We start from the raw sequence: 25,975 nt of genomic DNA, 5'->3' as shown, positions 1-25,975 counted from the left end.
GTATGAGATTCCCATCATCTACTTTTGAAATCTCAATCCCAGCTGCACGCTATGAGACTTTTCCCTGCATTAGTTACATTTAGAGTTTATTTCTTTGGCATCTTGAGTTCAAACTCTCACAGAAAATGTTTATCTAGAGACTCTAGTTACATATAAGCACAGCCCCCGGATGTCTGCATTTGGAAATCCCCCGCGTGCATGCATTGCCTTTTAAATTTCCCAATTTGAATTATAAATGCCTATTCCTGCAATATTTATGTGCCAGTTTGTTTGTGTGTGTGTGTGTGCGCGTGCAAGTGCAAGTATGTGTGGTTTATTAATGCTGTCTGGGATATTTAAAATAATCGCAAGGTGACATTTCTTTGAACAGTGTGCACGAAAGGCAGCGTACCTCCCCTTATGTATGGGGGGGGCTGAGATGGGGGTTATCTGGAAAGTCACGGCTTGTTGAATTTGTCTACTCTCTGTACATTTTCCAGCCAATTAAGAGACAAGACTGACAAATCTGCTCCCTGCCTCCTCATCTGACCCCTTCTTTTTGCCCTCCCTCCTTTTCTCCTTTATCCTCTCTCCCCCCCTTCCTTTTCATTCGACCATATTCTGTCGAGGTTGACTTTTAGGCTCAGAAACGACCTTCTTTTGAAGCCAACAATTTTCAACAACAATAAGCCCTCTGCTGCAACAAAGTCACAAACCCAAAGGACATGTTTTCTGCATTTTCTCTGTAAATCCTTTGCAAGAAATGAGGTTATGCACATTTCAGAATGAGAATTTAAACCCTGGATTGATGGGGGGTTTTTTTCCCCCTTTTTCTTCAACGCTACTTTTTCTGCCCTCTCTGCATTCACAATTTTTCAGGAAAGCTATATTTGGAAAGAAACAAGCTTTGTTGGCAATATCAAGTCGCAATGCTCTGAGATTGGAATGGAGAAAGTTTGTGTGGAATTTCTGTAAGTACCGGTAGTTTAGGAAAGAGTGAGGAGGGCGTTCTAACCGTTGCTTAGTCTTGTGTATGACGTTCTAGCTTTGCAATAAAAGGACACCACCTTTACTTTTCACTGAGAAATCAATCACAAGTGCATATAAAGTGAAAGAAAAATGAGCATGAATCTAAATGCAGTGACGTGAAGGCAAGAAGAAGAGAGACTGTGCTTCCGTCTCCGCTTTGTTAAGACTCTTCTCGCAGTACTGTTTTTACTTTGTCAAAGTTTTCCATTATTTATTTCGGGGCGTTTTTTCATTTCCCACAGATGAAAAAAATGACATTCAACAGTATTAGTCAATGGATCTGCGTTAGCAGTAGAGCAAGAGAAGAGCTATAAGCATGATGAATGTGGGGTTGAGGGACGAAACCGATTTGTGAAATGATGCACCCCGGGATGGATACATTGACAGAAGATGGAGGCACAATGGGAGCGAGGAAGAGAAGCTGTCGGTTTCATTTGTTCTGCTTTTGAAAGGGCTTACCTATGTTGTGATGTGGGTACAGATGGCGTCACCAACCTAACTCGGTACATTCAAATGCAAATTGATCAGATGTACTACAGCTGATATTAAGATGGTGACGATTATGGTTGGGAATTTTGTGTTGAAGAGATTGAAAGGTACCGTTGCCGTCACATCATTTTGGATACATGTTGTGCTGCGTTTGAAACATTGGAGCTTTTTTAGTATCAATTAGGAAACTATTTTAAACTTTCCACAAACATTGAATCAGCATCCAAGCTTTGCATGTGTGTACTTTGGTGATAACGTCGTTATTTATAATCTTATTTGTCATCTTTGTTCCCATGGACAACATCCTCCCAAAAGGCTCTTCTGATAGAGGATGTGCTGTGTTCCTGCTATGCTGTGATTATGCACCATTGTCATGCTGTGCCTCTATCTGATTGTGTATGAGTCATGACTCCCCCCCCCCCCCCCCCTACATCTATGGTTTCCTACAGGGACACAGAGGATCTGCCTGATCATGTTGAACCAGCCACTGGATGAGGTCTACCTACATGTCCTCTGGAGTAAAGGTACACACAGTCTTTAGATCTCATCTTCCTGCACTAACGTTGTTTTGTACCTGTTTATCCTCCACAATGCAAAAATGTAATTGCTGCACTGAAAATGCTCTCTGCTCATATATGCCTTGAGATCTGTTTAATGAATTTAAATAATACCCCCAGGAAGGTATAGCTGATGAGTCCTAATTTCTCATGCACCCCCTTCTCATGAATGCAATATTTAAGGAAGCCTCGAGGGGAATTTGTTCCACTTTTGCACAAATGTTTACTCGAGCCGTCAATTGATACACATTTGGCCCCCAAATGTCAGTGTGGCTTCATTTGTAATTTCATTTTTTATTTACGTAAAATATAAAGAACTATTTGATGAAATTTCAATTTTGTGTCCGCTTGACTAGATTGCAAATCTTAACTTGAAATTAGACAATTTTTACACCAAAATCAAGACTAAAAAAATCCATGTCATTCTGGTTATTTGTCTTGAGCCTTAAATTAATGTACTAATTCATTGCACTGAACTTCATGCTTAACTATGGAATCTGTTTTGATTATAGATGCAAAAAAGCACTTTATAAATATCAGGTAGGCTAGTTTCATTGTAATAAGGGTCGAGATTCATAAATGCTCATTTAAATGTGCTTGCATTTGCTATTAACAGATCAACACAAGTAGCAGCGATAGTTTTCCACTTCACTCAGCAAAAGAGTAACAGGCTCTGGCATTTCAATTACAACAAGTCCATCTACTCTGAGCTGATTCTTACATCCGTGAGACCAATTCGCATCCTTTCATCGATGATGGGTCGACGGTGGGGTTGCTGTTATGATATGAAAAAATAGGAACAAGCACATTTGTACATTGTTGGTTTAAAATCCTTCCTTATGCATCAAATTGTCTAAATTTTTAAAGCAGGACACTGGGGTGTACATTAATATTCAAACAAATATTTGTTACAGAATAAATGCATACTGAACAATTCAGCTTTGCCCAAGGGTGATTTTACTTGAATATTTTGACATCAACAAACTGCTAACCATGGTTTGGTTTCCATGTATAAACCAAAGGAACAGGCTAAAATGACTTTGTGGTGTTTCTGTAGTAACTAGAGGATATCAATGGATTACATTTTTTCCATTTGCTTCCTGAATACTCTAAGACCCTTTATCAGAATGAAAGAAACTTAAATGTGAAATATTCAAAAGCACAAAGGGCCCATTTTTAAAATAGAAAATAGGTTTGTCAATGGAAACTGAGCTCCAGACTCCCTGAGGTGTCACTTATGAGACACGCTGATGCATGGCGGCGGTGCCACTCAGTTGTATTAACTATGTAAAGATGACTGTGAGCCTCCTAAATCAGGCTGTGTCTCAGCCTCGACACTGTGACTGTTTTTGGAAAATAGTTTGAAGTCATCAGAAAAACAATTAACGTGACTGGAAAAATAAATGCATTGAATTTCACATCACATAATCACATTTGCTTGTGATTATTTTGCTTTTAGCAAGGACAGAGTGGGGAGAAGTGGCCTGGATCACTGGTTCTCCAGAGCGTTGAAGCTAAAACTGTGAAACAACTAAACACATTGTAGGCACAGTACATTATAAAAAGTACACAACTGTATAAAGTCAAGGGAAGAATTTATGGACAACCAAGGTTAAATAGACAATCTGTATTTTCCCCTTCATGGATGATTTCTAGAAAATGTTCAACATCCGATAAAGCAAAATCCTCTTCTGATCTGAAAGCAAAGGTTGCCGGTTGCACCAAGTTAAAGATTAGCCTGTTTAGGGAGATTACTTGAAAATATAGAAGTTGAAGAAGGAAAATCATTCAAAACATCCAAGGAAATGAATGTGATACCTGTGACAGAGAAAAGGAAAAGGCCTGGAGGTTGTATGTACCTCTGAACGATACAATAAAAGATTATGTTTCTTATCAGAAAATCGAATGCATTGAAAATGCATTTAAACATATATGTATTTTTTTTTCTTACAATTCCACTGGACTTCAGAGATTGTGTGTATTTCAGTTGCCAGCATGCAGAGAGAGTATACATACATGCATGAGATTTATAACACTTTGTTTACTAACCAGCATTTGAAGACCGATATTTTGATTTACCACATTTTTCAAATTTAAACTGTGACCATATTTAGAAACTGTAACTGAGGCGAGGATTAAATATTAACCAGATGCATCGTGGGGCTGCTGCATTTATCCCTGTGGCTGATCGTTTCACACAGGAACAAGAATCGCGATCAGCAACCGTTTGGCAGTCGCTGTATGATAGATGGACCCACCAGATGACAGAGTGGTACTGTTGTGAGCTTTGGTCATTTGATATCTTTTTAGTCAGTCCTACTTTTAAAAGAAGTTTCAGAGATGTGGGATAATCTCTCAGGTTCCAGAGGCGATGCTGTGGTGTGGATGTCAGGAAAGCAAACACTTTCTTGATCATTTGCTCTTGGCAGCAGTTCACATAGGAGACGCTCTGGCGGCACGACGGCCATTCGTGAGTGGCAGATCTCAGGGCTCTCGCAGCATGATCATTAACACACTTGTAGAAAGTTTATCTTTCCTCACTTCATAAGACATGTATATGTAATGTTGTTTGAACAGCCGTTGTCTGTGAAGCACTTGACCTCTTGGAGTATCACTCTCCAGATGGCTCCACTCTCCAGGTCCCCCCCACCCACACTCACACCCACAGTGATATAGCATTCTCGGGTCGTCTGATGTGCTGCCCCTGGGCCCCCTCATCACCTGTGGGAGACTTAGAGCAGCAGGGAGCTAAGAAGCGTTGGAGGCCGAAGCAGCACAACGCTGATCAAAGAGAAACTCATTTACAGGTGCCAGACGCAATGATGTGAGGTGGGATCAAGCCGCTTATCTCGCTCACGCACACTCTCGCTTATCTAGTCCATCGGTCACGCACCTCCTCATCCAGTCACTCGCACTCGTCCACACAATCAGTTACTCATTTACTTACAGACCCCTCACTGTGTAACACAAACAAGCAAATCAATAAAGTAGTCAGTGAAGGCAACTCTCTCCAAGATGGAAAACAAAAACAGGGCTGTGTTTACCTCAAGCACTTCTGTTTCATCATCTGTTCAGCAGCTCATTGAAGGTGAGCTTTCTGAGCATCTCCCATCAGCCAGTCGAGCATCAGCCTTGCAATGAAGCCTGGATGGGATATGCAGTTACCGCGTGCACACGTTTACTCCACTTCTCTACTCTGCATTTAAGCACAGGTGGAAAATGAATGAGGATGAGAGGAAGAGCTAGTGAAACTGTGCGACCCAGAATAGCAAAGAGAGGGACAGAACAGCAGAATAATAAAAAGTAACCGGGTGAAACTCGGAGGAAAGGAAATTATGTGTTTTTGCAGGAAATCAATCAAATCTGATGCGAGGTGTAAAGAGCAGGGTGGATCTTGAGACGGGGTGACAGATTGAGGTGGAGAGGTGAGTTGAGAGATGGGGAGAGGGCTTCAAGGCATCACAATAAGGAAAATGATCTTTTTACCACTCTAAATGACCATTTCACCTCTTCTCTGCTGTGCTAAAGTCCACCCAGACAGCCGTTAATCCTCACCACTAACCTCATCAATACTGTGTTTCTATGGAATATAGCCCAGACCAGTGTGTGTTTCTGCATGAATATGAATGTGAATGCGGATAGTTTCTGCACTAGACTCGGCTTCTGTAATAGATTATTAAAAAGCAAGCATCGGAAAGAAAAGTTAGGAATGTAAGGATAGTGCATCGGATGGCTTCCTGTCTGCTATATCATATAAGGCTTCTGGGAGGGATTATTATGGCAGGTTCATTTACAAGGTCATATCCCTTGACTGCTTCGGCTTCAGCTAACACAACACCACTACCGGGATTCGTCAAGATTTTGTGATGAGCTTGTAAGTTATTCATATCCTACTCAGAGAAAAAGAAGGTAGAAGACGGTTATGCTCTTTCTCTCACACTACAAACAGCCAGCAATTCGTTGTTTTCTGTTGTACAATGACAATAATTGCATCCCCGCCACCTTTTACTAATTTTAACATTCAGCACCCACTTGTATAATTTTCGGTAATGAAGACAAACAGAAAGTCTCACGGCAGTCACTCCCACGTCAGTTTTAGGAAGTTTCCGTCACTTGAATGTTTTTTTTCTTCTTTTTTTTTGTACTTTGAGTCTTAAGAAACGGCATTAAGAATGTCAACCCTAAAACTCCAGGAGGAACACAATCTTGACAAATTGACATGCAGAGACAAGGACAGTTAATGCCACAAGGCATATGTTTGCACACTCACGGACAACCTTTCCAGAGAATGAAGCACTTAATTGACAAGTCAGGGATGTAAACTATATAATCCATTGCTGATAGAGACAGTGTGCGCAGCTCCAATGACACCGTCTGCTCTCCATTTTAAATTACCGGAGTGTTTTGGCTGCAGACAGCTGGGCATTAGAGATAAATGACATCAGTAAAACATACAGTATGAACTTGAATATTTCCAATCAGTGGCTCAACGTCAAAACGCAACGACTCTAAGGCCTGAGCTGCAAACAGCCTACACTGCCCCTGTCAGCTGCAGCCAATAGATGAACACAAATGCAATCATCTCGTCCCTTTCAATATTCAGTATGCTACTTCACACTGTGACTGACATGGCCTGTTTGTGAAGTCCTGATTTGTGCATTGATTTGGGTAGAAGCTCGTGTCTTGATTGCTACATCAAGTTGTTGTTAACATAGTGCCAAATCAAATTCACAAATCATGTTACTTTGTCAACTGCAAACAGCTGGATGGACTTGCAATGTGTCCTGTCAAAAGGCAAAGGTTGTCCAACTAATCTGAAAATGATACACTTTTTGCATTTGTGTTTAGGTTTCTGTGTTTGTAGATGTTTATACACATATATTTACTGATAGCTTTACAGTCTTAGTTTCTCTACATTTCCAAAATTGTCATTTTGAAAGTTTCTCAGCCTTTGCACTCCACTAGAGATAATGAGTCATTTACATTCCAATGATTTCTTGGCATGAAACATCGACAGCAGGCGGTGTAGGTTAGGAATGTAAGCACTACTTTAAGGGTTTTGAACATCAATGCAACTGCATTCCCTGTGTGCAGGGAGATAGATACCTGCCTCTGCTGGGGAAAAAAAGATTTCACCTCCATTTAACTCACTTTATCAAGCCTACGTTATCCTTCCATTGTCTTCAACTGCTTATCCTCATTAATTTAGATCCACTTCCTGTGTGTGAGGTGACTTAGCCGCTAAACCTCTGTGCTTCCCATAATGAGCAGAGTAGGCTGAATCTGTGTGCACACATTTCATAAAACATGCTCCTATATTTGTCATTATAAAGTATATTTAGGAGAGCAGCCATCGGTTTTACCTGAGGTGCGTGTTAGATAGCCACTAGGAAGCACGACTGTTATCGTTGTTGATTGAAAGACGTGAAAGAAGAAGACTGTAGTTTTGCCAAAAAACAAAACATGCAACACAGATTTATTCAAAAACCTTCTTTGCAATTGTTACCTGAGGAAGGGAATGCCCTCTTACTTCACTGATCAGGATAAAAACGACTATAATATAATAATGTGTGAATAGAATATTCATTTGATATCTTACATCATCAACATAATTTTTGTAAATATGAGGGCATTCAAAATTTGAGGAGCAACAAAATTCTCAAGGTTTTGGAGTACACAAATCCACAAGTAAACCGGTCTTTTGGTACAAGATTGAAAGCTATATTGGAAAGGCTCAGTCAGAGGATGGGGGGGGGGGGGGGGGGGGGAGTTCACTACAATACAACTGCATGATTTTGTACAGGATATTAAATATGACCCTGTGAACAATTCACAATACCATTGTTGGTAAACAGTGCAGATTATTTATTTGCATTTAAAGTGTGCCATCGTTTTCAAAATTGGGGTTATAATAGGCATTTTTCATAGCAGTTATGTTTGCCCTGTCGAAACAGGAAAAACCTAGTAAAGAATAAAGTAAGCCAATAGTTTTCAGTTTAGGTCATGCAGTTCCAGTTCCATGCTAACCTGGCTCGATCGGAACTTTTAATTGTGCTGACACTTGTCTTCCCACCTTAACGAGTGAAAAAAATGTAATCGATGGAGGGTGCTGTTAAGCGGAGAGAGAGCTTATCACACGTCAAAACTGAAACCACACCTTGAGGTTTGCCAGAGGAGTGCAAAACTGAAATACTGAAACAGCACAGATACCAGATATGAAGCAACTTTAAGAAGAGGGAACAAAATTGAAATGAAGCCCTTCGACTGGAGATTGTTCTACACATTATGCATTCTTTTGTGTGACTTTTTTTGAGAACAATAAAGTGACATTCACAAAGGGCATGAGTTCACCCGTCAAGGGATTTGGGGAATGGACACAGTTGTGAAAAGAAATCTGACCAGCCCCCACTCCATATGAAACAAAAAGCAATCTAAATAAAACAATACATGCACATCAGCCTCCGTGATGCAGACTTTAATTACATTAAAAAAAGGTGCAAGTACACAATTGTATCAATTTCTTTAAAGTCGAGCGCACCACAACAGCCCGAAACAGAAGAGAGCTCTTAAAAATAGGCTGTCTGTTCAATTTGATTAGAACAGATGCTTTGAAAGAGCATACATTTGCAAACAGTTTGCATATAATTTTCTGCGGCTTGAATACCACTTCAAGAATATGAATGACCAGACTAATTTGTCTGTTTTTTTGTATTAAAAAAGGCTGAATCTGCTTTTGCTGACTTTGCCTTGAAAGGGTCAGATCTTTGTGTTCTTTTCTGTTATATTATGTATTAAAGGCCAGAAAGGAATGATGTCACATGGGATGTGACTACTATAAGTGTGCAAATTGTTAAACGAAGACATGTCTATTAACAATTCAATTAAAACAACAACAAAAAACTGTTTATCTTGCGGTCATAAATGGCAGGCCAAGTTTCCTAATTCCTCGCTTCAAGGTATACCAGACATGTCACTTTCAATGGCAATAATTATTAGTATGTAGCTCTGAGTATTTGTATCTCACGTCTGTGAATATAATCGTAAGTGATGTTTCATGTCGAGGGTGAGGCTTTTTCAAATGTGATACGTTTCTGAGAGAGAGTTATTGTACTGAAGGGTGCAGAGAAGATGATGCCTGGTGTGTTGCCAGTGAAGACCAAGGTAAGGTGGTGCACACAGATCGGAGATTGCAAATCATTCCAAGGTTAACAAACACAGTGACCTTGAACTCACCTCTCCACAAATGAAAACTGGTTTATCATGACTCTAAACTTTGCTTATACCAGCTTGAACTGGGTCACATGTAACCGTATCTTTTTAAAATGTCATTTTTTAAAACGAAAACTGTGTCCTTTGTGGATTTGTCATTCATTTGAAACAGAGTGCCTTCAGTGACGCAAGTTCAGCTATCTCCATGTTTGTCTATTTGTAGCTCTCTTGAAGGCATGTGCTGATGGAGCTGCCAATCACCTTTATAACATCACTGCTGGAGTTCAAGACAGGTGAGTCGAACTCAGGTTCTCATTTGCATTAGTTTCTGTTGTGCTTTTGCTTGTATTTCTTCCTCTCCGCATGCAGTTACAGTATGTTCTACAGAAATATGACATTGAGACTGTACATGCTGTATTCTGCATTCAACACACTTTTGTTTGCATGTGTCTTTGCCAGATGAGAAAAAAAAACACCTTGTTTATTTAATAGAGTTGTGTGTTTCTGACTTAGTACTATACGTGCGTGTGCTGCAAACACATTTCCTTTCGTGCATGTGGCTAATGGATGTCTGCTGTCAGGACAGAGATCTGGGGTCTACAATGTCCCTGAAGTGTTGAGGCTTTCACATTAACACCCAGAGTGTGAGCAGGAGGGTACATATCAGGAACTGAATGGTGTGTGTGTGTGTGCAATTCTGTCACTGCAACAGCCATTATGAGGTGAGAGTATTAATGCGTTGTGATGTTATTTAAGCCCCTTCACACTTCTCCTCTGTGCTGAGGGCGGCATGGGTTGGGCTTTGGGCTGGGAAGTCCACCGGTTCGAGTCCCATCTCAGACAAAATGTGGAGTGTGTGCTGGTGGCTGGAGAGGGGCCAGTCTACCTACAGCACCGTTTTCACTGTTTATGCTTCTAAATGATGATGCAAGGTTAGTTATAATTAAAGGTTAAGCTTGAATTAATAGTGCACAAGCACTGAGGGGCCCAAAGGACAAAGCATGTCTGTCTACATGCACATACTTATTGTCACATTTCCAAAGGGAAACTTGCCATGTATCTCTGGCTCTGAGTTTAGCATGTTATGTCAGTGTCTGGTTATCACTCATGTGTGTAAAAATGCTGCAGATTTGTCTTCTGAGCCTTTAGTCTTGAATCCTATCAACTGCCTGCACAGTCGAGAAAATGAAAGTGGCAGGGCTTTGGGTGGGGACGTGTAAATCAATCACCAGTGAGTTAAGATGTGTTCCTCATAACATTTCCATAAATAATGGACCACGGAGGGGTAGGGGTGAGGCAGGGCAGATGGAAAAATGCAAGTATCAATCAATGCTGTTCCAGTAGTTTTGGCACTAAAGACAACTGCAGCTCCATGTAATAAAGTAGAGAGAGGTATGGACAACGACAAAAAAGAAAAAGATTGCTTTAAAAAAACAATCCAATGTTGAAACCAAGAGAAAGACACAATAGACAGCTGTGGGGCGCACATTTATGGATAACAGGCGCATTATTCACTCCGATACTTCAGAAGTCCTGCTAGCAATGCTGACAGTGTTGCTGCCTTACTGTACGACACATTGCTTATTAACATGCACTTTAACGAAGCTCATCTGTGAAAGTGGCATTTATACCATATTGTTGAGATATTGTGACAGAGGTTAATGCTGTGATCAACAACACTACTCGAACCCTCTCTATCATGGTACCAGCATTTTAAATGTTCAGTGAAAACCTAGGCTAAGGTGATGCATATAGATAGAAACATTCAAATCATCCTAAAGTATAGGAAACACAACCCACCCTAAACACTGCTTAGATATCAGTGTCCTTAGTGGATTTGTGTTCATAGAACTCCCATTCTGTCTGTTTATAGAAGGCATCTGCTGATGGCACTGCCAATCGCCTTTGTTGCATCGATGCAAGAGTTCACATTATCTCGGCAATGTCGCATGAAATGTGATGTTGCTGTCATGCTGAAATAATGTGGCAGTAATGTTTTAGAGGGAAAGCCCAAATTTAAATAGACAGATGCAGACAGAGGGATGGGCTCTAATAAGATAAATGTATTGAAGTATCATAAAGAAAATAGATAAACTAAAACTCCAGAATGCATATACATTGTGCACAGCGACACATTTCACTGGCGAACAAGCGAGAAGGTGCAAAAGCAAAACTCCATGCTCCGTATCAGTATCTGAAGTGATTGCACGGTCTTAGATATTGGGTCCACACTGGATTTTATTTTTATTTTGCAAGGATTGTTTTTTTTTTTTTTTTTCTACATGCAAATAATGGCAATGGAGATTCATAAGTGAGGAGTAAAACATAGGAGTAAAGTTTCTGGATAGGGTTTACAGCCTCCTGCTCCAACACAAGAACAGAGTTGTTGCATGGTCTTTCACAGCTTAGAAAGGTACATGGCAACCATGATAGGCGTTAGGGATGAGGAGAGGAGGGGGCATGTCAGGCTACATCTTTCTGCCTTTTATGAGTCAAAATATTTTTCTTTTACTCCATGGGTGGCAACATTGCATATGTATGCTTTCACGCAAAATCCAGATGGAGCCTGCATCAGTTTAGTCTATTTTGCTGATTGAAAGTGTTCTCTCAGATTAAAGTGAGTAGTAGAAGCATGCTCACACCATGCACCATTGATTTTCTATTAGCAGTTTTTCCACATATCGCTGGCATCTCTATTTACTTTGTTAAGCCATAATGAATCAGAGTGTTCTGTTATATGATGATATACATATACAGACGACTGATGTGTTTGCACATGATTGCTCTATTTAAGCAGTTGCTCAAGTCTTAGAAAACTGGGTCAATTATTTGTTCTTTCCTTGTTATCGAATCCCAAGTACTGCAATTAACTATTTGGATTGAATTAATTCCAGTGTTCACTACAAGGGCAGCACCGTGGCGCAGTGGGTAGCGCCGTTGCCTCGCAGCAAGAAGATTCCGGGTTCAAATCTGTGCGGAGTTGATATGTTCTCCCGTGTCTGCGCGGGTTCTCTCTGGGTTCTCCGGCTAAAATGGCTAAAGATGAGAAGAGTGAGATTGTCTTGTCTACAAGAAATTGGATGGATGGAGATTAGGTACAAAGGCCTTTCCATTTCCCTTACTGGGTCTTTCTTATCTCAGCACTCAACAGTTTTTAAAATTCTACGCCATTGATTGCCTTCCAACCAGGCATCAGATTTTGGTGGTCAAAACTAAAATTACAGTTTTATAGAAAATCACTTCCCTTTTTCTCACTGTTACATCAAATCACCTCGATGTAAGATTATTTGACTGATTGCTTTTAAAGCATGCCAGGTCTAAAAGCTACCTCATAGCACCTGACCTTCGTTCTGGCTGTGGTAAAGTCAATGCTCAGATCTAAAGGTGACGGCGTGACCTTTCCCGCATGGTCAGGGTCCCACAGCTTTGACTTGATGTACCGGAGAAGAAAAGGTCCGCAGAATCAGTAAATCTCTTCTTGAATAAATCTTTTTTTACAGCCTAGCTTTTATGTGATGTCATCCTGTTTTTTCTTTGTTATCATATCATTATATTGTTTTATTGCTTTTAGTTGACTTGTGGGGAGCCATATTTTACAGTTTTATTCCTTTTGCTTTATTGCTTTTTTTCCATGATTTGCCATCTTCCCTTTATTGCTTTTTATTACTTTACGGTCTTGATTCTCTTTAGGTATTTACTGACTGGTATTTTGATTTTCTCATACTCTGCCCTTGTCATCTGCGGTGTATATCTTTTGTATTTTGGTCCTGACCATTTTAAAAATCTGTGTCATATCTCTATCTCATTTGCTTGGCCTTGTCTCCTCTGTTACATTATCTCCTGTCTTTATTCATTCAGCATTATAAAAAACAAGAAAAAAGTTAGTACTGTTCTTATTTTCAGTCTTTGTGTAACAAGATGCTGTAACATGAGATATTGTTGTTCATTATTTGTCACCATAAAGAAGCAGATTCAGCCAGAGACTTTGAATGTCTTCGAGGTGAACCAATTATAGATAAATATACAGCATACTGCGATGGATGGTATTCAATGCATGATTGTGTGTTAGCCCGTATTAAATAATATAGCCAACGCTACCCAGATGCGAGCAACTGAGATGTAATACAATATAAACACTGACTGGTGGAAAACCAGTCACGCACCAGCTTGCACAGAATATTTCCCCAGGCACAAGATAACTTACCCAGTGCTTTACAGAAGATTTATTTCAGCCCAACTGTAGTAATATTTAATTGGCCATTTATTTAAAGGGGTTGATGTGACACCCTACGGGAGATGATGGTGCTGTCATGTTATTGATAGCGCTGCAGAATCTTCTGACATTCCTACATCCGGCAGAAGAGGTAAGGATGTAAAGGTTTCTCATTTTTCAGAACATTATTCATGGATTTAAAAGTTCCATAAGGGATATCCCAGTCTGCAACATTAATCTTGTGGATGCTGGTGATCAGCCTGTCAGTGGGGGGGTTATGACTTGCAGCTTCTACTTCATTATGCATGTTCTTGTGTTTTTTCAGGCTCTTGACTTCAACGCTTGTCTCTCAATTTATTCATTTGGGGATACACGCTTTGTTTGCCGACCTTTATTGCTTACATGTTAAAATGTGATCGCTCCCGATGGTATCCAAAGGTCGGAATTTGGTTGACAGTTTCTCAAAATGATTGGCAACTGTTTTTCAAAACCTCATTTCATCCCATTATTCTGAATCTGGTCATCTGCTTTCAATTTGTTAAATTGGCAGAATCAGTGCTTTACAATTAGAATTAGAGATATGCAGGGTAACAAGATAAGAATTTGTGTCTCCGTAAGGCTGTTGTGAATTTCAAGAGTACTGAAGCAGATGAAAGGTTTGTTTCACTGTTCATGATGTTAATGACAGCAGAATGCATCTTTGTGGGCTCATGGCACAAGCCATTTCTTAATCAGACCCCCCCCCCCCCCCCCTCCCGCAGGGCAATTGCCTTTCTACGTCTTTCTACATTTGTGTACTGCAGCTGTTGCAGACTGTAGCCTATGATATTAGCATTATTATCAGTAAATTGAGTTCTATCAACAGAAATAAGTCAAATTCTGCACATTTATTTGCAGTCATAAAAGCAAGATTACAGTACGTAAGTTTAAAGCATATTCAAATGAGCTACATAAATCCCCTCGACTCATAAAACGAATTAAGTTATTATTATATATCAAAGTTGCACAAAAAGTGTTTTTGTGTAGGCTGAGGCACTTTCTAAGAACTAAGACCTCCTGGCTCTCCAGTAACCCTGTATTTTCTCCACTTTTTAAATGACTATTCTATTTTGTCTAATTTATGCTTCTAATCAAATCCTCTGAGACAATGAGTCAAGAGAAGGATGAACAGGGCTCAGTGTAGGAGGAGGTAATTGTACACGAGCAGGATTTAAAAGATTTGCTGTGTGTGTGTGTGTGTCTTTACTGGGAGCAGCAGACTGTGAATGTGTCAGTGTTTGACTAAGCATGTTTATGAGGAAGACATTTTCAGAGCATATCACTGTCAGCAGTGTCTGCATTTTTGGTTTGGGGGGGAGATAGAGATAGAAGCCTCAGAAAATTACATTTTCAAGAGTGAAAGTCTTAGTTGCAAAGAGATATCTCGAGCAGCCTCTGTGTGTCTGTGTCTCGTTTCCATCTTGCAAATTGTATTCTTTCCACTCACTAGAAACTCCATTCTGTTTGCGAGGATTTTAGATAAGTCAGTATTTTGTAGCACTGGGTTCAAGATCCCATTGGTGCGATCAGCAAAGATTTTTAAAGATATGTTATTTGTTAAAAGTATTTTTTGATGAGACCATAGAATTGTCTCAAATGTGCTGGAATCAAAGCAGGGTCTGAAGACGTCATTCACGACTGCTGAGGATTTTCTCTTGTTTTATTTGATACCATCTTTGGCCACAGAGCACTTCCATTTTCTTTTTCTGAGCGGTGTCTCTGCAGTGATATACCCATACAAGTCGTTGCACATTCTCTTCCGAGTTAATTGCTCTGTGTTTTGGATTGATATGCTGAGCCTTGCCTCCTGACATGAGGGCTTCGTGCTTCTGAATTTACATGATGTTTGTGGTGCTCGCCTCTTTCTGGTGTACCTTGTAACCCAGCGAGTAATTGTGAGAGTTAATAAACAGCGTGTTTTGAGGATGGGGCGGGGGGGTACAGATTTGACTGTGGTTGGTCTGACGGCATTGGCCTGGTTTACTTTGGAATTACCGGTAAACAATATTGGACAAAAAACACAAATACAGACATGAAACGCATCAGACATGCTTCACATATGCTCACGGGTGCTGCTATTAGACATTTACATGAAAGTGTAAGGGACACATTTATATCAGCATGCAAGCGAGCTCACACTCAGACTCCTCGAGGTCTTGCCAATTAGATTCTGTATTGCAGTGCGATAATAAGGTTCCTGTTACTACTGATTGCTTGTTTTTCGTTTGCAGCGCTGCTCCATTAAGAAACCAGGCATAAATAAACCGCATACGGCTCACATCTCTGAATGTGTCCCTTACACACAAACGCATCCGATAAACAGGGAACGATCCCGCTCGCGCTCTCTGACGGAAGCGTTCCTCTCGGCAGCAGCTGGTTGGTCTTTGGCTGTTTTTTATTATTATTGAAATCAGCAATAGACCATGTTAATTCCCACACCCTGAAATGCATTCTGCCTCCAAACAGTATTTCGTTGAGTGAAATATATCCGGAAATTTATATTCAGAATACAACGCCTGTATGAAAACTCCCAAACCTCCTGCCTCATGTAATTTTCTATTGTAATCCTCTTAATTGCCAGTATTAAGATATTATTTCTACAACATTTATGCCGTTTGTGTATTACTTTATCCTGCGAATCAAAAGCTGGAGTAAACAAAGCAGGGTGAATTTATTCATTTTGTTACCCAACATTTATTTTCTCTTCATTAGATAATCAGGTAAAATAAATAAGGAGCGGAGTGCAGTGGCTGCAGTAAAGAGCAGGCTTTCAAACCCAACAGTCCAGGTTCAGATTCCTCCCCAGGCACACGTGTTCCAGGAATGATGATGCTAAGAGTATGCATTGTTTTCAGTAATAATAACTGCAAATCACCGTCAACACCGACGTCCAATATTTTCAGGGTTTATTTCTTTAAGCTTATATATAAAAAAAAAAAAAACACCTGCTACTTTGTTTCTATTTTAATATCTGGCATTTTCATTTGTAAAGTTTTGCTCTTAATGTGTTGTGTAGAGGGGGCCGTGGTGCACAACGGACACACAATTAGTTTTCTCCCGATTTTCCTCTTCACTTGGTATGATTGAAGGCATTGAACGAGCATAAGAAATGCCCCTATGTTCGTCCCCGAGAGGTTTTGCCGTACTATGCAAGGCCTGTCTTTTTCAGCTCTGAGAACAGCCATTAATGAAATGCACAAATTTAACCAATATTCTCAAGGCACAAAGTTTATGTTGATGAGTTACTGCATATAGTCAAAAATCTGTTGTCAGAGATAAACAGGTCAAGCCGCTTTCTTTAGCTTGCTTATGTACTGTATATGCGACGTTAATGGTGCACCAAAATAATCCCACCACCTCCACTGGCTCTCCCTCTCTGATTGCGAGATAGGAGGGATGAGAGGAGTAATCAGAGCTCCGTGTCCTCAAGTGATGAAAAGATGAGAGAAGGGAGATGATTGTACGTCGTGCTGTGATCCATGAGACGATGAAAGATATGAGAGGGAGAGTATACGCAAACCAGCATTTAGCTCTAATTAAGTGGTCATATGGAAGGATTAGTTTAACAGAAACCGGCATGATATTTTGGTTAATAATAAGGGAAGAGAATTAGTTGGGTTTTTTTTTTATCTTAATGTTGCAGAGCGATGGAAGGAAGTGCCTTTAATTACATGGGAAAGTAAGTAATGCAGTGCGGAAATGAGACTGGAAAAGGGTTGGAAAGAGTTTGGGAAAACAAATTGCAGAGGATGTAGAGAGAGCGGGCACACACACACACACACACACACACACACACACACACACAAACAGGCAAAGGTCACACAGCCATCCACACCGACCGGTAAAATGCTCTATTTCCCATCCAAATTAAAGTGTCAGTTAATATTAATGCACAAGTGAAGACTGTCAGACACTATGCATGCACACACACACACACACACACACACACACACACAGACTGACGGCATTTCCGGTCATGCATGCAGACAAATAAAGAATTGAGAATCTCACCAGGTCTATTACTAGAAGTCGATGGAGTCATGCACAGGGGTCAGAATTATGTGTGTGTGTGTGTGTGTGTGTGTGCACGTCTGTGAAGCCCTGATCAGACCCAGTGTCTTGTCTTGTCTCTCATCCGTCACATGAAGGTCATTTCTTCATGCAGCCACCTTTCTGCGTTATTGTATGCGTATTGTATGTGGGTTTATGATGAGGGAATTCCTACCTTTATCACATATTATTATTGTTATCCTCGGTTGTCTTTTGTGCGGGCTTGTGGGTCCGTGTGTTTATGTGAGCAGATCGCATGCAATTGCTGCTCTGTTTGTCTTGCTGTATCTTGTTGTCGTAAACGGGAAAGCTGAGGAGCACGCGAGGGAATAATCCTCCTGTATCTCTTTCTTCAACCGAATGGAACATTGCTCTCGCCTCTTGCTGGGGAGCACGTAGACACACACCATCCAGTCAACCATGAAATCATAATACCAGACCTGTTAACGCCTCTAGATAGTGGCAACCTCATGCCTGCATGGTCCTGCTCCTTATACATAAACACAAACACACACACACAGAGAATAAATAGTTAGCTATCTGTCTTCCTCTGACAGGAATTTTCTACTCAGTAGTTGCTGGTGGAGCTCAGGATATTTTCACTGATGTCTGAAACAGACCTTGTTAATTCCTGCAGCAAATGAATTAAATCCACGAACCTCTCGATCTAGGAGTCAGTCTACATTCCTACTCTCACTTATGGTCATAAGGGAGGAGGCCTCTGGGAAGACCTAGGACACGCTGGAGAGATGATGTCATTTTCATTTTTGAAGCAGCAAACATTTTGTTGATGGTGTCAAATGTTTTGAGACAAACTTTCATTGAGTTATCTTCACTGTCTAACTCATATCAGGAGCATACATGAACAAACGGGTCCTAAAATATTATTTCTACTAATTTAGTTCACCATTTGCTCATCAGGTTTGCTGCATTTATTCAGCATGTTTCAAAATAGCAATTTGCACTATGACCTGCAGTAATCCAGCCATACTCGGCTTTAATGGAGAATGTAGCTCTGAGTGTAATGGAGGAGAAGGAGCGCCAGCTGCACCATGTACAGTGTGTGTGTGTGTGTTGCATCCTATCAATAATCAATTATGTTTGTGTGTTTTATTTGAGTTCATTTGAATGTTTTTAATCAATCTATCATATATAGGTTTGATTGTATGTTTACATCAACCTATGTATCTCGACAGTCAGCGTGTGTGTGCGTGTGCGAGTAAAGTGGGCAGCATCAGTGCCACAGAGAATTACCTTGTCACTCGCCATGTCTCTTCGTCTTCCCCCCTGGTGGCATCACTCGTCTCCCCGCTGCACTGATCCAAGAGCTGACACATGCCCCGATGTCCTCTTCCCCTCTCCTGTCTTCTCTTCTTCCATCTCTCATGCTCTGCTTCTCTGTCTTTCCTGCAATCACAACTCTCTCCCTCTGTCACTCATCCTCTCCTTCTGTCCTTATATCCCAGCTTCCTTCCTGACTATATCAGCGGGGATTTTGATTCCATTACTCCCGAGGTCAAAGCTTTCTACTCAGACAAGGTGAGTGGAGCACAACTTGCACACATTCTCCAAACTACAGTTGTATTACACAAATAAATATAAATGGCGCAGGGAATTCAAAATTTGTCAGTTCAGAGTATTCTACATATAGAAGTTGCCTTTAATTAGATATAATTTTCATATTATCCATGTTCTGTTGCCCAAACTGAAAGATGTTCTTACTTGTGTCCGGCCGCCCTCAGCCGCAGACTGTTTTCCTTAACCTCCAGACATATTGGACACTCTAATATGGATTCAAGACCTCAAGTGACACTGACTAAATATTCTTGCAGAGCAGCGGCTGGCAGTCATTTGACATCAGCTTGAATGTTCTATTATACGTTGCTGCCTTAAAGTTCACACTTTAAAGTGAGCCATGTAGTTGCTGTTTGTCGAGTTTAGATACCTGTTGTGACACCAAAAAGAAAAGTAAATTACTTCCTAACTATAGACCTCTTGAAAACGTCTTGAAAGTTACCTTCAAACTAACTATTCCTGCCTTTTTCACAATGATTTAATTGGCTAATAATAATAATAATAATAAACAAATGCTGCCAGAAAAAGGGAGCTTTGTGACAGTTGAGATAAAAGTTGGGTGGAGTACCGGTAGTTTATTGAGCCAAGTGATCCAATGTTGTGAAGAAATGCATCCGATTTTAAAAATAGATACGTGTTCTCTCAAAGTGACCTCACTCTGCACTCAGAGAAACTAAATCCGCAGCATCTTCACATGAAATGAACCATCAGCTCAGCTTGAGTTTGAGAGAATCTCTGAATGCAAGTGGTGATGCGGGCTAACGGCTGAGGTCACGCTGACTATGTTAAGTCACGATCTAAAGTCGATTCGGATTAAATGGCTTTTATGCTCACGACTCTGCAGGAGTTCCACCTGCGGCGACGAGATCATGCAGACTGAATCATCATAGTGGGTACAACTTAACAGTCAGAATGCCTTCAGCCATCGCTCCTCTTAAGAGTCATTTAGACGCAGTCGTCAAACACCACCTCTGAAGCTGGTTAGAGTCACGTCTCGTATTCAGGCAAACTTGGCAAACCAAACATTTCCTATTAACAAATGCGGTTCAGTTGTTTAGAACAGGCAAAAATGTCAGATGAAAACTCTCAAGGGATAAAGGTTTGCTCATTAAATAATAAATGTAGGCTGAGGCGTCTCACAAGCACACATAATCTGAGACAGTAACGACGCTTTACTGCTGCAATCATCGTGCTATGTTCTTTGCGTTCCTCAGGGTGCAATTTGGATAGCGTGCAGGGTATTGGCATATCTTTTAGCAATTAGAAATTAAATGAAAATGTTCTTTGCCCAATACGAGAATCAAAAGGCTGGACAGTTTTGTCAGAAAATCAAGTGTGGCTTGGTGGACAAGGCACCTCGATGACCTCAACTTAAAGTTGCAAAGCAAAAACAAAGTTCTGTCTTCTTTACAGGAGGAAGTTGGACATTTTCAAAGTGAACCAAGAGAAATGTACACATTTTCCTGAAATGCTAGAAATTCAAGGTGCTAAAAATATTGACTCTCATGTTAAGTTCATGCATGAAGTGAATGGAAACGTCTGCAGTCGTTTCGGAAAGGGCTCCTTCCTTTCATTCAGAGTCCCTTTCTTGTCAGAAATGTCACCACATTTTCACAGGAGGATAAACGGGTTGAGTGGGCAGATACCGGATCTGATGGAGAATATTGATCTGCAAGCAAATGTGGCTTTGAGAGAGCCACATTTGCTTGCTTCTGAATCAAAGGACAGCCAATACAGACGGCACGTGTATGCGCATGCAATTTGCAATATATGACGTCGTTTCTTTGCTACCATCTAAACTCATTGTTAAGCCCAGTGCAGCCATAGAGAACACTTTAATAAGTATTTATTTCAGTGTGTCTTGTTTTTATGGACTGAGATGACACCAGGTACATTTTGTTGAAGATTAGCTTTATCAAAAATATATTACGACAAAACTGTTCCTCCTTCCTTCAATAAAAATGTGAACCAATCTGGTGTCTTCAGTCTGGCGTAAATCTAATTTTAGGGACCTCAGCATGGATGGATGGTTGACTTGCTACATATTTTTAATGCATATTGTAGACTTTAGGTGTTCCCTCAAAGGTTTGTGGGAAACATGAATCATTCTGCAAAAAATTCAGGAACAGGGAAGTTGTTTTAGGAGTCGGTGCATCTACAACAGGAGACCAAGCGAGAGAAAACCACGGCATGGTAGGTACATGGACGCTGTAGTACAGATGGTCTGACTGGAGCCTCCAGATTATTCAGCAATGCATCCCACAGAAAAAGCAGGCAAGCCTAAAAGACTGCTTTAAACCTCTCTTCATCTTTCTATGTGTCTGATTTTTGGTTTCCCTTGCTCCGTTATCCACCCTCTCTTATCTATACCTGGGCCTCTGTTTTGTGTACTGTGTACACCAAACTGATTTTGTTTCGTTGCTTCTATGTTTGTGTGTGTGTCTCAATTCTTCTTTGTGTTAGGGGTGTGAGCTGATAGAAACACCGGACCAGGATCTAACTGACTTCACCAAGTGTCTTGCAATCATGTTGGAGGAAATTCAGAAACGGCAGTTACAGGTGGGTGTACCCTCACACACTGAGAACCTGACAGTTTTTTGCTTTAAGTAAATGCTTATACATGTATGGTATTTAATTTTTTTTTATATATGTAGAATGTTGGATGATGTGATTAATAGTGCTTAAATTCTTTTCCTAGAGCTAATTTAGTTTAGCAGAAACACTGAAAAGAAAAGCCTCACAACCTCACTAATGATCTCATTACACAGTATTGTTTGTGTAATCTGCTATAGGGGCCATGAGCCAGACTATCTCCTGACGAGGGAGCAGCCAATTCCTTGGTAACTCATGTTTAATAGAATATTGATCCTATTATTATTCTTAAAATAGTGGCAGTCCTTAGAACACAGTTTTTGAAGTCGTAAGCACTAAGGGGAAAAAAAATAGTCATCAGGTTCTTGAGATGAGCTATTCAAAAGGCCAGTAATGGCGGATTGTGGCCGACTGCAGCCAGACCGCAGGTGTGAGATAGAGTGGGCGTGTGAATATGAAACATTGTGCTACTGGAGGAGAATATGTAGGCTTCCTCAACATTCCCTGAAGAAATAAGCTGCTGCATTAGCAGTTGCATCAGGAACATACGCACCTATGCATGGTTTCCACATTACAATTGTGGTATGCCTCATTTACAATGAAGCATTTTACATTTGTTCTGATCTCTGTCCGTGTAAAGCATCTTCTAGCTGCTTGGTTTCCAAAACTCTGCAGTGAGCAACCAGAGCCAGAATAAAGCTCCAGTTATAGCCAGTCACTGCTTCATTTCCTTTCTGACTCGTATAATGTAAGCAGAGTCGTACAGAATTTACAGGAATGTAGAATACAACAAACAATATAACATGTATTACAGTCATTTTAACAGGGGACATGGTTTACTTTAGTGACATTATTAGAATGGTCTTGTCCGTTTGTTCATGTGCATATTTATTGATTTGTCTCTTCTTGTCCTTAGCCTCCCTCTCTCACGCTCTCTCTCTCTTCCTCTAATGTATTTAGTAATACATTTTAGAGCAGCATGATGACCGTTGCTTCAATTAATTCAGTTCACATCGCTACGCTAACTGGCTAACACAACATCACAGAAAGCTACTAATACACTAAATGCATTTGTGTTGCAGCATTATGCATTTTGACTTTTTTGACTTTGGTGTCAGAGAAAATATTATTGTGTCCTCTTTCATGGGCCATTTTTCTGCCGGGTTAATGTTTACTCTGCCTTTGAACTGTTGCTGAGTGTTTGTCCATCCATCTGCCTGCGAGAGATAGCAGAACGGTAATCAGGTGTCGAAGAATTGCTGATGATTACATTTTTGTTTGTTTACCAGGATTTTTCCACTTCCTTTTTTTATTTTCTTCCCATCAGCAGTTTGTTTGCAGGAGTACATTTTGTAAAAAAAAAAAACATTTCTAATTGTTTAATATCGTTCCTTTTTTTGCTACCCAATAATTTCTATCCCGTTTAAACGAATGAATGAAATGCATTGGTACAATTATAACAGATTTGCAGAGTACCAAACACTGTGCTCCAGTTGGGGCTTTTAGACATTCGATGCATTAGCCCCTGAATGTTTCGTTCACATGCCTTATCACTTGATTTGGATAATTAATCATCCTATTACGTAGGGAGAAATGCCAAAGCATGGAATCACAGTGGGTGGTTCTGTGTAATAATGTACTGTATATGCGCGTGTGCGTGTGTATATCTGTTAACCTGTTTGTGTACATATTTGTTGTATATGCACGTGTTTGTGGTGTATGCCTCTCTCTATCAGATGTACAACATTGATATTTTTCTTCTTAATACTTCTGTATTTCGGCAGAAGTTGAAGCAGCCCTCGTCTTTTCTGGTCTGAGGCAGGGAGAGTTACGAAACATTCCGTTTGGTGAATAGTCACCTCCCATAAAGGCGTAGTGAGGGGTGACAGTACTAATCCAATCTGGATGCTTTCACTTACTGGAGATGCTGATTGCATTGAAATAACGTTAAATTGCTGGAATAGTATAGTAGGAATAAAAACACATTTCAGATTAGGAATCGGTGTGGAATATCCTCTATTGCAATTTACCAAATTTATTCACTCTTGCATTTAAATAAAATAAAATAAAAGATTTAGTAGAAAAAAAAACTGCCAATGACATTCATTTGATCAAGTAGGATCATACTGAATTATTGCCTGCCACTGTGTATCCCTCTAATATTTACATACAAATAATACAAGTCAACATCAGCAACAGAGAATAATTCCGAGCATCCCATTAGGCTATTTATTTATTTTCAGTATGGGGCTGAAGTGAGGTGTTATTGATGGTATTTGCCTCGTTTCCCGTGCTGGTATGACTGTCAGTCGTCACCCTCTGACAGCGCCTCTGCACTCCAGACTCTGTTGGGTTTGCAGGCTGTCAGCACTGGTGCTTGACTGCTTGGGGACTTTGTATGAGGATATAACTGCTGAGAGCTGTAAATATGATGCTTCAGCTGAAAGTTAAGAGGAACCTTATTTTAACTCTGTGATTGCAGCAAATGCCATTTGTGGAAGTAATCCACTTACCTTATTCGATTGGCTGTTAACATGTTCACCTTACAAAATGAAGATGCAAATGTTTATCCTAATTTTAATGGGCCAAATTCATTATTTTATCTCCCAGTGGTTATTGCTCCTGCATTACGTTCTCTCTCAAAGCTCTGTGCTCTGCTCTCTCTTTAAAATATATTGCTACAGTTTAATCTAATCCTCTTGCAATTTGGTGCAAACCATATGTATACATCTACCTGAAAATGCTGTTGATATATTTGCTATTGATTGTGCACTTTCTGTAATTCCACTTTCAGTACCTCTGATCATACATCCCCCTTCCTTTATTTGTTTTTCACAATCTTCGCTGTTTTCCATTCAAACAGTAGACCCTTGCCAAAGCACCCGTCCCATTTATCATACCATGGCATTTTGTTTGCGCGTATGTGTATTCTAGTAAATTTTGTTTGTCATTCCAGGTGGATGCTATCGTGACTCTTGGTGGTCTGGCCGACAGATTTGACCAGATCATGGGATCTGTTGAGACCCTGCACCACGCTCTGTCCATGACACAACTCCCCCTGTTGATCATACAAGGAACTAGCCTGGCTTATCTTCTCAGACCTGTAAGAATGTTATGAGAACATATAAAAACGACGCTCAGGCAGACCTTCAGCGTATTTTGACCCGACTAGACGATATTGTAGTCTAATTTCCTGCAGTCTAACCACTCCCCTACGCTCTTTATATTCTCTTTTCTTACAACAATTCACTTCCCCTTGTTCTGCAGCCACTTTAATTGGAGTGCTACACCCTTTCACTCTTTGCTATGTAATCAACTTCAGGAACCAACACACACATGTACAAGCTAATTTCTCTCGTCTTTTTTTTCTGCCACATTGCATGAGGCAAAGTCTCTTTTAATACTCTCAAATCGTTTTTTTTCTCATCACCAGCCGTTTTCATGTTGCTTAGTTGATTGAGTTTACAAATGGGCTGAGCAGCCGTGATATTAGGACACACTGCCCCTGATCCCCACCCACACATTTGGTTTGTTTTTGTCCTCTTTCTGTTGTTTATTTGCAGGATCTTCAGAACAAACAACTGTCACAATTCCTGATGACACCTTGTAACGTGTCAAGTAAACCCTTCTCTAGTGAGCGAGAGAAGGGTTTACTTCTCTACTTCTTGTCATTATTCCAAAGACATGTTGTCATTTGCTGCTTCATACCTCGACACCTCCAATTAATCTTACTTCAGTGAGGGTAAATCAAGCTCGTTTGTCAACGCAGCTCCAATTCGCTGGTGACTGATGAACGCAGACGCCTCTACACGAAGGTGAACGCAACCTTCGACAGACTCGGTGCTATTTGTTCAAGTTACATCTGTAATTGAAGTGTTTACAACTTTTGCCAAATATCCGCACCATCAGTATTCCGTTCAATCAAGGCTTTTTTTTTACATGCTTAGCTTTGGGATTCGGTGTTGCAGCTGATACATAGAGGGATAGTCCTGGTCTGCACACAGCATGACAAGACGCAATGAATTCATTCATTTAACAAGTCAATATATAGCTTATGTAGACTTAAAACTATTCATATCTGCATGCAATAACCTAAATATGCATATTTTAGACATTTTGTATAACATACTTTCACTTATATGGATTTATTTTGGAGTAACAGATGAGTTCTGACTCAGCTAGATCTATGTTTAAACTTTTTTATTTCCCAGTTGAGGTGTCACAGTGTTATCCGGCTGTTTGG

At 40.3% G+C, this 25,975-nt stretch overlaps 1 protein-coding gene across 1 annotated transcript in view; it reads left to right on the top strand.

Moving 5' to 3' along the window:
* Positions 1 to 25,975, top strand: part of tpk1 (thiamin pyrophosphokinase 1) — a 51,279-nt gene that overhangs the window by 2,278 nt on the left and 23,026 nt on the right. Inside the window, exons 2-6 of the mRNA XM_068747982.1 lie at positions 1,947 to 2,021; positions 9,487 to 9,556; positions 19,032 to 19,104; positions 21,604 to 21,699; positions 24,689 to 24,835. Of these exons, the coding sequence (XP_068604083.1) occupies positions 1,947 to 2,021; positions 9,487 to 9,556; positions 19,032 to 19,104; positions 21,604 to 21,699; positions 24,689 to 24,835 (461 nt within the window). The remainder of the gene's footprint in view (positions 1 to 1,946; positions 2,022 to 9,486; positions 9,557 to 19,031; positions 19,105 to 21,603; positions 21,700 to 24,688; positions 24,836 to 25,975) is intronic.

Source organism: Brachionichthys hirsutus, chromosome 14 (assembly GCF_040956055.1).
Source record: "Brachionichthys hirsutus isolate HB-005 chromosome 14, CSIRO-AGI_Bhir_v1, whole genome shotgun sequence".
NCBI lineage: Eukaryota > Metazoa > Chordata > Actinopteri > Lophiiformes > Brachionichthyidae > Brachionichthys > Brachionichthys hirsutus.
The sequence above is the reverse complement of the archived record's forward strand: the minus strand, read 5'-3'. Positions and strand labels throughout refer to the sequence as shown.